We start from the raw sequence: 12,494 nt of genomic DNA on the forward strand, positions 1-12,494 counted from the left end.
AAACCCCACAAACACATGAACATAGATCTAAACCATGTGACGCCCGGTTTCACAGACCTCAGCCTAGTCCCAGATTAAAGTGCTCAAATCTTTGAGCCGTTTTAACCGAAAGCAACTTGCACATATCTTATGACATAAAATATGTCAGTGCAATTTTTTTGTCTCAAGATTGTACTGTTTTTTTCTAAGGCACGTTAATAAAAAGCTACTTAAATACCCTAACTGAACTAAGGCTTAATCCAGGTTTAATCTAAGCCCTGACTGTGAAACCAGGCCATATATTCCTATATCCAAAGGGCACTTGTATTGATACCTGTTTGGGGAAGCGCAGCCAGTTCTCCAAGTCTGGGCTCAATTGGCAGTCCTCTGTTTTCTTCTCTACAGACGAGGCGAGTCCATTTTCCTGTGGAGAACCGTTCCCGCCATCCAACCCTTGATCTCCTGGATTACCAGAACTACTGAGCATTTGCCGCACAACCTCGTGGTTTAAGTCCACATGGAAGTCAGCGGAAACCTTCCTGCCCTCACGTATGTCCAGAAGAGAAACCGACACAAAGAAAGGCTCGATCTGAGGAGAGACAGCAGTGCTCACTCACATAAGCAGATTCATAAACCATACACTATCTACAGCTGACTGTATGAGTGCATACTCCTTTTGTTTCCTACGTTTATAAACCTCGTTGCAGAATTTATATAAATATAAGACATAAAAGATCTTATTTTTTTGTATTTAGCAATGCCCTGCAGAAACGACATAAGATAGTTACACATTTCCCACAAGACAAAATAACAATTTACACCAACCATTCTGTTCATATCAAGTTGACATCCCCTTTGTTTCAGTATAGTGTTTAGCTTTCGTTAGCATCAATGAATGTTTGTACATTTTGTAATATTTATGTCCTTTAATTGTCCTACAGTAAGTGCGAAAAGCTTGATCTCAAAATGTTTAGCCATCATTTGGTTTGAGCTCACTCGACAATGTCCAAAAATGTTGAGAATTTAAAAATTTGCAGTGTGCTAAATGATGTATTTGAATGATAAAGTTGGTTTGTCATGAAATGCATTCAGCTATATAGTTGTGAAAGGGTCTTATGTTTTGGTAGGTGTGTGTGTCAGAAGGATATGACATCATACGTTAGTAACTGGCTCAGTGTCGGCCTCGTTCAAGCAGCCCTGCAGTGTGAGGTTGAGTGAGCCACAGGAGATCATCAGTCTCTTCCCAAGCTTCTCATCAAATGGCTGGACAGAAGCAGAATCCCCATTCTCCATCCTGAGACTCCGCAAAACCTTTAACACAAAGCATTCTTTCCTCACATTCCAAAAACTACACGTATAATTCCCTTTGCACAACCCCCAAACAATGTGAATATTCACGAAACAGAAAGAAACTGTAGTGCTAAGACAAACTGCAAATTAATTATGTGCTGTTTTCCTGAAGACATACAGGGATATCAGGGTCCAGGGAGAACAGGTTTAGTCTTTCCTCTCCTCTGGCAACTCTCGAGCCATCCTCTGTCTCAGATATATACTGAAAAAAGACAACATTAGTGTTAATTATGTGTAATGATCTTATGACGCACCATTCATTTCTTGTTTATGTCTTTTAATGTGTTGAAGTGTTTTAAGGTTCTAAACAGTGAAAGAGAGACTCACTGCATTTTTTAAATTGTATGTTCCCTGAGGTGCATTTATAAAGTTAGTAGGATTTTTACATTAAAATCTGTCATAATTAAAAAATAAAAGGCAATTTTATAATAAGAAGAATGTGGAACTCTTTTAACTCTTTCCCCGCCATTGACGGAATTTTCCGGCAATCCACGTTTCCATTAAACAGCATATAAATCAAAACTGCGTAATGTTACAGAACGAAATATCGACCCAGGATGAGCTATAGGACTGTGAAGCTTTGATGGTGTTGACGGACTCGATCTACTGCATCTGTGCTTTGATCATCGTTCTGGATCTGATCTGGACGTAGTCTTTGACAAAAACGTGATTTTCTCAGCACGTGTTATTTGCTAATATTTGCTTTTTTTAATGAAACTTACCCACAATCAAGTGTCGATAACTAAAGAATGCATGAAGCTTGAATACAATGGGGCTCTGTTCTTTCTTTTGATATATTCAGATATTCATAAAAAAAAAAAAATTCTGGGGGCCATGAAAGTTTTGTGAAAATGATAAAAAATGCTGGTAAAAAATAAATAAAACAAAAATCCAGACAGGAAAGAGTTACAAACTTTTATGACGGTTTTACTATTACAGCAGCCAAGATAAAGTATACATGAAAAGTATTGATTATAGTATTATATGTTAATATTTGCCGATCACAGTCATGTCTGTTGAGCGTACACATGCAATGATCTCACTACTGCTTTCATCATAGCAACAGGCAAACAAACTGTAAATAAAAGATTCATTGCGTAGTGCACGTGTACTGTAGATGACTATAACGTGCACAACTCAGTCACTGAGCTCGTGCTGAACTGAAGTGATTGACAGCTCCAGCAATTATATAGAGAACGCTCTTTGCTCGCTTTCTGTGTTTAATTTAATCACAGTTTAAATAAGAGATCATTCTCAAGCTACCAAGAGGAAGAGTGTGAATTTGAACAGTTCAGTTACTGGTTTGATCAGCTAATCACATAAACAGCAATAACAGACGATGACGTAGACGTAGGTGTTGATCTGGCTCTGTGCAGGCAGGCTTATGCTGGTGTTTTCATCTCATATGTAATAAAAACCAGGAAGTAGAAAAGAAAGTCGTTTTGACAGCTTGGTTTCATTAAAAGCTATTTTTGTACTAACAAGGAAGTTTTGAGTTCTGAAACTTGCAACATGTTTTAATAGTACAATGATCTCATTGCATACATTAAGGGCCATTTCCTTTTTCATAAAGAGGGTGCAGTAATATCGTGTGCCCAGGAAGTAACATGACAGAATTACAAAGAATTACCTTGGCCAGATCAGGGTGGATTCCATTTTCAGTCGTTTCCTCATTTTCATGGAGAGGAACATGATTCAACGGCATATCAATGATCTCTAAAACAACAACAACAACAAAGAAATGTTTTAGTTGAATATGCAAAACAGTGCAAACACTTGTAGTGTGTACACTACACACTAAACACATGGCACTAATTGTGTACAGTGGTGGATTTTGGTTTGATTATCTAGATTATCTGAGACCTCCAGTGGATGCTGTGCATAGAGTGTGAGCTGGCAACTACAGCCTGTGGCACGTGGCGTAATGATATGACGCAGCGCCTGCCGCCTGATAATAGGCTACCGAGCTGGGGACTATTATCAGGCGCTGCGTCATATCATTACGCCTGCTGGACCCATGGTACGGCAGCAAAGTTTCTTGATTATTACGCAGGAATGAGAGTATAGTTCCTAGCCATATCAGCCTAGAAAATCGCAACTTTTCATTTTCCGTCGGTCTTAGTGCACGATGTAACTACAGAAGACTCAAGTTTTAAATAGGAACAATATCGAAACTCTTTGTTAATTTTTTTGAGAGAGATGCTAATGGTCCTGTCCGGTTCAATTCATTATGCTAAGCTATGCTAAAAGTGGGACCCCCAGACCCGGAGATCGGCTGAATGGATTCGAAAACGGTAAAACTCAACTGTTTAACTCTGGGGGAGTTCTAAAATGAGCCTATTTCCAAAAAAAGTGGAGTATCCCTTTAAAACTTCAGAATCTATCATGGAAAAACAGAGACTGTAAAGAGTCTTCATTAGAAGTATTCTTAGCTAAAGGAAGAGAGAGTATGAATAGATTCGTTTTTTTTTTTTTTTTTGCTTTTTAAACATATACATATATATATATATATATATATACACACACTACCATTCAAAGGTTTGGGGTCAGTACGATTTTTTTGTTTTTAAAAGAAGTATATTCTGCTCACCAAGGCTGCATTTATTTGATAAAAAACAATAAAAAAAACAACACAGTAATATTGTGAAATATTATGACAATTTAAAATAACTGTTTTCTATTTAATATATTTTAAACTGTAATTTATTCCTGTGATGAAAGCTGAATTTTCCGCATCATTACTCCAGTCTTCAGTGTCACATGATCCTTCAGAAATCATTCTAATATGATGATTTGATGCTCAAGAAACATTCATTATTATTATCAATGTTGAAAACAGTTGTGTACAATTTATTTCAAAATTCTTTGATGAATAGAAAGTTCAACCGGACTAACAGCAAAAAGAGGAGTAAACATGTTTAGAATTACACTAAAATGTGTTTTACTCCCCGTCTCAGACAAATTGTGTGATAAGCAGATAAATAGTTTTTATAATGGCCTTTGTTTCCATGAGGTATGAGATATGCAGGACCTCAGAAGGATATGAGAAAGGGAGTTTCAAATGACCACTTATTGCTTTTCTCCATGTAATTTGTCAAGTGTTGTGAGTGCTGGGTCTTGGTCATTTGGTTCTGAATGAATGAATGAATGTTGTTTTCATCAAGGTTCTTATGTTCTGACTTGATTATTTTTTATTTAATAAAATTTTTTTGTATGGTTTCATAGATTGTGCTGTATCATATCAATGCAAGGCCATCACAAAATATTTTTTTCTAATATTTTCCAAAATCTTCCCTTGGGAAGTTTTCAATCTTTTGCAGGGGGATTTTTGTACAGTACAATAGATTCGATCTAACATCTGTGTATTGTCCCGTCACTGTCATGATTGGAACAGCACCAAAGCTCTTTCACTAACTGTTGCACTTGTGTATATGAGGACAATAGAGCGCTATGATTGACTCTTTCTAGTATTTGATGCTTTCCAAGCACCCACCGTGCTTACTGTCGCTCAGGTCCACACTCTTGCGGTCCAGAACCGGGCCCTCTGGAGGACTGATCTGCAGGATGCGTGTTAAAGTGTTGATCCAGTCATCCATGTCCTGCTCGTTCTCGGCAGCCAGGACAAAATATGTCACTTCATTCATTTTCAACTCAAAGGCGTGTTTCCTTAGGCGGCTATTCTGTATGAACCCCAAATGGACCCAGAAATCATAATAAATATTAGTCATTAATCACCTCGTTGTTCACTAAACTGCTCTACTAAACTGTATTTGTACCAACCTGAACCACCCCGGTGCACGAGTCCAGAAAGATACAGCCTTTAGGTTCCTTCGATATTTTCTCATCTTTATAGAAGTTCATGATATAAGAGTTGTCAGTTAGCTGAGTCAACTGGAAATATCTTCGCTTGAAGGACTGTAAAAGCACAAACAACAAGCAAGTAGCAGGCAATCAGCGACGTTTTACACACAAATAGTTTTAGTGATAATACAGAATTTGTAATGAAAAAAACACTCTCTTACCCGAACAGTTATGCTGTTGTTGACAGTGCTGTTAAAGTTCCCTTTATAGAGCCAGCCAGACTTAAAAACACCGATCCCTCCTACACCTCCACTGCCTGCACCTCCTCCTCCTCCTTTAGATGATGACAAAGAGGTTGTGTCCTACAAAAAAAAAGTGTTTAAACATCTGATATAAAGACAAGAATCAGGAATCATCAGGAAACTACTATTCTGCTCCTTTCATTTTAACCATATACACAACCCCAGAAGACATAGTCATAAACGCACATGGTGTCTCTGACACACAACGTTACTAGTCGTTCCAACCCAATGACCCCACCGTCTCAGTTCGTATCTCTGCCTGCCATTCAGACATTTCTATTGGATTGAGATCTCGTGACTATGGAGGCGGTTAGAGTCGGGATGCACTGATATGAAAATTCTGGACCGAAACCCAAAATTCTGGATGCACTTATCCAAAACTGATCCAAAAAGCTAAATAAAAATTATTGCTTTTTTTATTTTTTATATATATATAATTATATTAAAATTAGACTTTTTAATTCAATTTAATCATTTTAATGATTTAATGATTTAATGATACTGAATTTACAAAATACAAGCCAATAAAATAAAATAACCACACTTTTATTGAAAGTAACAAATTGGACAGAAAATATATTCATATTAAATATACATTTTAAGTACCAGGACTTAAGATTATGTGAAACAAACATTCAGTCAAGTGTGTCCAAACATATTACTGGTATAAGTTTGGCAAGGCCTTCTTGATTCACCATACTGACCTCATCTTTGTCCACATCTTCATGGTCAATCTCAAAAGAGTGTGAGGGCAACTTCTCTGCTTTATACAGCTTCCTATACAGAGAGAAACAGAACCACTGTCATCCGCCATGATCAGGACAAGAAGAGAAGGAGAGAGACAGTCTTCACTTCCACCAGCAGTTTGGTTTTGGATTTGTGGTGCTGCTGATTACGTTTAATTAATAATGTTCATTTATATATTATTAACAGCAAAGACAACAATTGATTATATATATTGTAACCTTCAGATGTTGAGCTGAACTGTTTTCCTCATAGGGACTAAAAAATACATCCCCACAACAAAGGGAATACCTGAACCACACACACACACACACACACACACACACACACACACACACACACACACACACACACACACACACACACACACACACACACACACACACACACACACACACACACACACACACACACACACACACACACACACACACACACACACACACACACACACACACACACACACACACACACACACACACACATTCTTGTACATCTATCTTTATGAGGACATTCATTGACACAATGCAATCTCTAGCTGCTTACCCTAACCTTACCCATCACAAATAAGTGCCTAACCCGAACCCTGACCCTAAACCGACCCTTAATCTAATTACAACCTTATCCCTAAAACCAAGTCTTGACCCTCAAACAGGCCTTTAAAGGCTCTCAGAAAGTGAGGACTGGCCAAAATGTCCTCACTTTACTCTCTTTGTCCTCACTCCAATGGTCTAAAACTCCAACTGGTCCTCACAAAGATAATTGTACAAGTACACACACACACACACACACACACACACGCACACGCACACACGCACACACGCACACACACGCCCACACACGCCCACACACAAAAACATCAAGCATTAGTGCACCAATAAATCCTCCTCTCCTCAAAGAGGTAGTGTTTTCCACATCAAGTGGTGTTTATCACCCATTTCAGTGAGCTTTATTCTGCCAGGACCCCACATACAGGTGTCCTTTCTGCTGCCTGTCTGAGTGCTCTTGTAAACCAGAGCCCTTTGTGTCTGTCCTGGGTGGTAGAGGCAGTGTGGCGGTTCATGCAGCACAAACACACACCACACACATTTTTCTTTTGACCGACATCACTGTCTGGCCAGCAACTTTAGCGCTGCATGTCGCCAGTTTCTCGCTCCTAGTGCTGTTACTCTAATGTTATTGGTAGACAGCAAGTCTGGACATATTGTAGAAAATCCGATCACAGTTGATATATACTGCTGGTAAAACTAAGATATTCTAATTTGAGTAGGAATACGTTTTCTTTTTGCTAAAAATTTTAATTCTGCTGTTCGAAAATATTGTTATATAAACCAGATATTAAACCAGATAAACAAATCACTCACTCATCCTGCCAAAAATGTTCAAAATGTCATTCAAATTTGGCAAACAAACAGTTTTCTTGACCCTAATAATGAACACTATGCAGAGGAAAACTGCTCATTGCATCATATAATCAACAAGAACTATCAACGTATGAATCAAACTCACTAAGACTGCAGTCAGTTTCTTTTCCACACATCATTCATTTATTATATCCATATGAGGTTCCAGATAAATCATAGGACAGTGAAATCGCTCCAGAAATCCTCTGTCCTGTCTGCACTCGAGACGGTGACGTGTGAGCTCCACTGACACAGTCTGCACTCCTATTGGTATGTTTCTCCTTAAAGTCTCTCTTATTTGCATAAAGTGAAACATTTCTTAACTTTCTTAAGTTGCTGGACGGGCCTATATCCTGTCGCTGTCTCTCGATTCTCCTGGAAGTCACCATCTCTCCATTGAAAATGGATGGGATTTATGTTTCGCTGGCATTGTGAACAGAGCTACAGGCTTCTATAGGACATCACAAAGGATCTGCCAATTCACAAATCACCACTGGGCAATGCCTGGTCCAAGCTAAAGAAATAACTAAGGCCAATTCTCTTCGCCGATCAGTCCAGTTCTGTCTTTATCTGTCTAACTGTTCCCTTGGATATTCCTCGCCTGCTCTGCCGTTTGCTCTGAGTCTGATCATGGATCTTTCTGTCCCTTGCCGGTTCTTCCAGCTTTCCACTCAGCCTATCTGTTGCTGATATCGCCTTCTCCCTGGGCTGTGTTTTCCTCTGCCCCGAAAGTTACTTACTGGATCTTTGCTCTTGAAACTTGAGCCTTTTTGCAGACAACTGCTTCATGATGATTCCAGCTTTCGTTGAATGAGCCTCTCTCCTCTAGTTCTTAGAACGTAAGACTTTCATGTGTTGATTTCTGTCATTATTCTTAGTGTAGCGCGCAATGCATTATGGGCTAGTCCTTTTGAAGCAATAGCACAATGGCGCTGAACGGGTGTTTCACAGTGATTATAGGCGTTTGAGTTCGAGCAAGTCTTCGCCTGTCCGTGTTCACAGCACTCGTGACAGGAGCATGTGGGGAAAATAGTAGAAAATGAATGGAAGAGAGGAGAGGGAACTTTGAGGAGCACGTTCTTTTAAAACTGAGGTGACTGTGATGAGCAGGAACTGAAACTGAAAAAACTGCGCCTGAAACTAACCCGTTCCTGTTTGTGAGGCTTAAATGTGGAAAACAGAAGGAAACTCTTCTAATCCCATTAGAAAAAGAACTGTGAAACTGATTGCAGCGAGGATGCATTCTTTTAAAGTCCCCCTGTGGTGAAAATCAAGCTTTTAATGTTGTTTATATGTCTAAAATTGTCTATGTGGTGTTTTTAATTATGCTGTTGTTAATATGCTGGTGTTAGCCAAATGTTCTTCTCTAAAGTTATTTTTTTTTACAAACTAACATCCCATATATGGTCACTGAATGGCTTTACGTGACATATTGTTCACAAGTTGTATTATTCACGTCTTTCTCATTGAACGATTACATGAGACATTTCAGTAAGCTGTACTGTATCTTTCACATACCGTCTGATGTTCATTCATGCTTATTTGGTCTAATAACTAGTAATAAAGAGGAACACAGATATCGGTTCTCGTGCCGCTTGAACTGAGATGCTACAGCGATCTGTCATGCCATATTTAAGAGCACCAAAATGGTATTTATCGTTTGAATTTGGTAATAAAATGGACAGAATTTGAAAGCTGAGACTTTGTTTCATATAAAAAGTAACCTACTCTGTCTTGTCTGTCACTGTCAGTGCGTTGGTTGTTTTTTTAACTGCATAAGAAAATGGATGTGTGGGAACAGTGTCAGTTGTGTGAGTCTCACACTTAATCCGTGAGAGTTGGCAGCCCTGGATATAGTTTTGTTTTAAAATATTATTAATATTTGAAAAATCTTTATCTGCCAAAGGTGTCTGTTAAAGTGCTTCATCTAAAGCATCTGATGTGTCCAAACATTTGATAAACATCTTTTAAAAGTAGCTTACATACATTCAAAATCTAAATCATTTTCTATATGTCAATTTTAACATCTGGTAGGAATCGAGATGAAAAAAAAGAGACAAACTGCAGATGTGACAAACATTACATTTTCCAGATGAAAACAAGCACATGATAAAGACAAAGACGTCACCTTACCATAAAGTGTAAACAAAGTTTCTCATTTTTATGACTGTTATAATTAAATAATAATTCTCATTATTATGAAATAATATTTCTTACTCTGCTGTGGTAAAAATATGCTTCTTTAATTTCAAGACAAATGGTTTGATGACAAGAAAACGATGCTGTTGGAACACAGCAAAAACTCCAGTGTTAAATTAACACTCCTGGGAGTGTATATGAGTCCACACTCAAGAGTGTAAAGTGTTAAAATATGAGTGTTAAATTAACACTCAAGAGTGTTAAAGTTAATGAGATAATTAAGTGATTAATTTAGTGATGATTGAGCATTATTGAAGACACCTGATGTTAACAAGCAGAATCACTGAAGGAGAAAATCACTAATTGTAAGTTACCATTAAGGTGATGGGTGTTTGCTTTAGTTGGGCTCTTGACACTTATATGTTTACTTTAAATTTGGCTTGTCTGCTGTTATTGATTTATAACAGTCAGATGAACAAAGAGACAATGTGATCTGATGGTGTTGGTTATGTTTTGACATAATCATGTTGTGATCTGTAAAACAAAACTTATTGAGATGGCTTAACTTGTTAGTTACAGCAGCTCTGTGATTCTACAGCACATGATTTTCAGTATTTTTCATATAATCCAAAAATATTTCATAACCATTGTTCTGATCAAAAGACTTTCAAATGAATTTATTTAGAAACACAGACATCAATAATCAGCCTGTGAATCTCAACAATGGTGACAATAATAAAGCATGTTGCAGTCGCTGCCACCAATCACAACTCATTAATGGCTCCCATCATGCATTGCGGTATGAATAAATTATGATCTGAATTGTCTGTGTAATTTACTTTTCCTAATTGAATATTCTGCTCGTCACCATTGTTGAGATGCATAGACTGAATCTTGACGTCTGTGTGTGCCTAAAAGAAAGATTTTTTTTTTTTTTTTTTAAACAACTTTTAAGAAATCCTTTGTATTATATCTAAAATTCTGGATATTTATGCAGAGTCACAGTTATGCTGTAATCAACAACATAAATCTAAGTCAGAAATAAGGATCTTAATGAGTTCAGTGATCAAGTTCAAATGATGATTGTCATAATATAACCAACACCATCAGATCACTTTTTCTCTTTGTTCATCGGGCAGTTATAAGATACAACAGCCAAACAAAATCTAAAGTGAATGTATAAGGGTCAAGAGCCCGACTAAAGCAAACACCCATCACCATAACGGTGGCTTACAATTTGTGATTTTCTCCTTCAGTGATTCTGCTTGTTAACATCAGGTGTCTTCAATAATGATCAATCATTACTAAATTAATCACTTAATTAGCTCATTAACTTTAACACTCTTGAGTGTTCATTTAACACTCATATTTTAACACTTTACACTCTTGAGTGTGGACTCATATACACTCCCAGGAGTGTTAATTTAACACTGGAGTTTTTGCTGTGAAGGTTTGGTGGAGCAGTAATGAGCTGTACCTGGGCAGCATGCGGTAGTCCCCTGCATACTCTTCATATTTATACTGGATCACATGCAGCTGGGAGTTGAAGTATTGACAAGCCTATAGGAAAAAAATACAGTTATATAAAGACAGAGGTTTCTACTGTAAGAGCTAAATGACAAAAAAGCATTCACTCAGTCATTCAGTTCTATTTTTGGCCTTCAATTCAAAAAGCCTACAGAATGTTAAATGTGTAATTTTCTGAGTTAAGTGAATGACCACCAACATATCAAAGATGTTTGAGGTAAAAAAGCTAAAGATTAATGTAAGTCTGATTGGTTTTCAAACAACATAAGGGTGAGAAAATACATTTTTATTTCCCTTTCGAATGGGAACTTGTACTGCTTCCTAGGACGCAATGGGGAACGCCTCAAGCACATGTCAATACATCGACTGGAGACAGCCTGTGACGTCACTAACAGTGCAACCAGAGTATAAAAGGCTGTCTGTAGTACAAGTGATTCTCCTCCTTCTCTTCAGGAGCGTTTGTTTGGAACATTTCAGGCAGTTATGCAGTTATGGCAGCGAAAAGTTTCAGGAAGTGTGTACATACATGTCAGAATTATCTGATACAGATGATTTACACGGTCTGTGCTTCATTGTGCTTTTTATTTGAATGTTAAATGTGTAATTTTTCTGAGTTAAGTGAATGACCACCAACATATCAAAGATGTTTGAGGTAAAAAAGCTTTAGGTTAAATGTAAAAAAAAAAAAAAAAGATTTACAATTTGACAATTTTCAATGGCAAACCGAAGCTCAAACATGCATGAATGCTTTGGTTGCATGGACATTCATGCATTCACTAGTTTTATCTGTGCTTTATTTGCTTGGGAGAGGAGTATACGTATGATGAGTTGCTAGAGGTTATATCCTATGTCACAGACAGACTGGATCTGCCCTGGAGGAGCGAGAGATGTGAGATTGCTTGTGGCAGGTTGGACGAGCAATTTTTATCCGGACATAATCTTTATGTGACTTTTATCCAGCTCTCACTGTCACACTCAGACGAAGGCAGACAAGGGTAAAGAGAACAAAGAGGATTTTTATTTAAAGTGTAGGTAGAGCAATGCAAGGTGAGATGATCGATGAACTGGAATACTGATGTGATGATGACTTAGCTGACTTGGTTGGATGAAAGTCTTTAGCAGGGATGACGACGAGAACCCGGACGATGACAAAGACAATGGAAACAACAGGACTTCAGGTAAGTGAACGGGAATTCTCAGATGAGTAGTCTGCGTAGCTAGACAAAGACGAAAACAGGAACGGCAGTTT

General features: G+C 37.8%; 1 protein-coding gene across 2 annotated transcripts in view; it reads right to left on the minus strand.

Moving 5' to 3' along the window:
- Positions 1-12,494, minus strand: part of dock10 (dedicator of cytokinesis 10) — a 124,858-nt gene that overhangs the window by 41,754 nt on the left and 70,610 nt on the right. For both annotated transcript variants that reach the window (XM_084419797.1, XM_084419798.1), the window contains exons 4-12: positions 11,196-11,278; positions 6,137-6,209; positions 5,352-5,492; positions 5,110-5,244; positions 4,823-5,009; positions 2,960-3,045; positions 1,448-1,531; positions 1,138-1,290; positions 314-568 (exon numbers count right to left, since the gene is read on the minus strand). In XM_084419797.1, coding sequence (XP_084275923.1) covers positions 314-568; positions 1,138-1,290; positions 1,448-1,531; positions 2,960-3,045; positions 4,823-5,009; positions 5,110-5,244; positions 5,352-5,492; positions 6,137-6,209; positions 11,196-11,278 — 1,197 coding nt within the window. The remainder of the gene's footprint in view (positions 1-313; positions 569-1,137; positions 1,291-1,447; positions 1,532-2,959; positions 3,046-4,822; positions 5,010-5,109; positions 5,245-5,351; positions 5,493-6,136; positions 6,210-11,195; positions 11,279-12,494) is intronic.

This window comes from Rutilus rutilus (genome assembly GCF_951802725.1).
Source record: "Rutilus rutilus genome assembly, chromosome: 9".
Lineage (NCBI taxonomy): Eukaryota > Metazoa > Chordata > Actinopteri > Cypriniformes > Leuciscidae > Rutilus > Rutilus rutilus.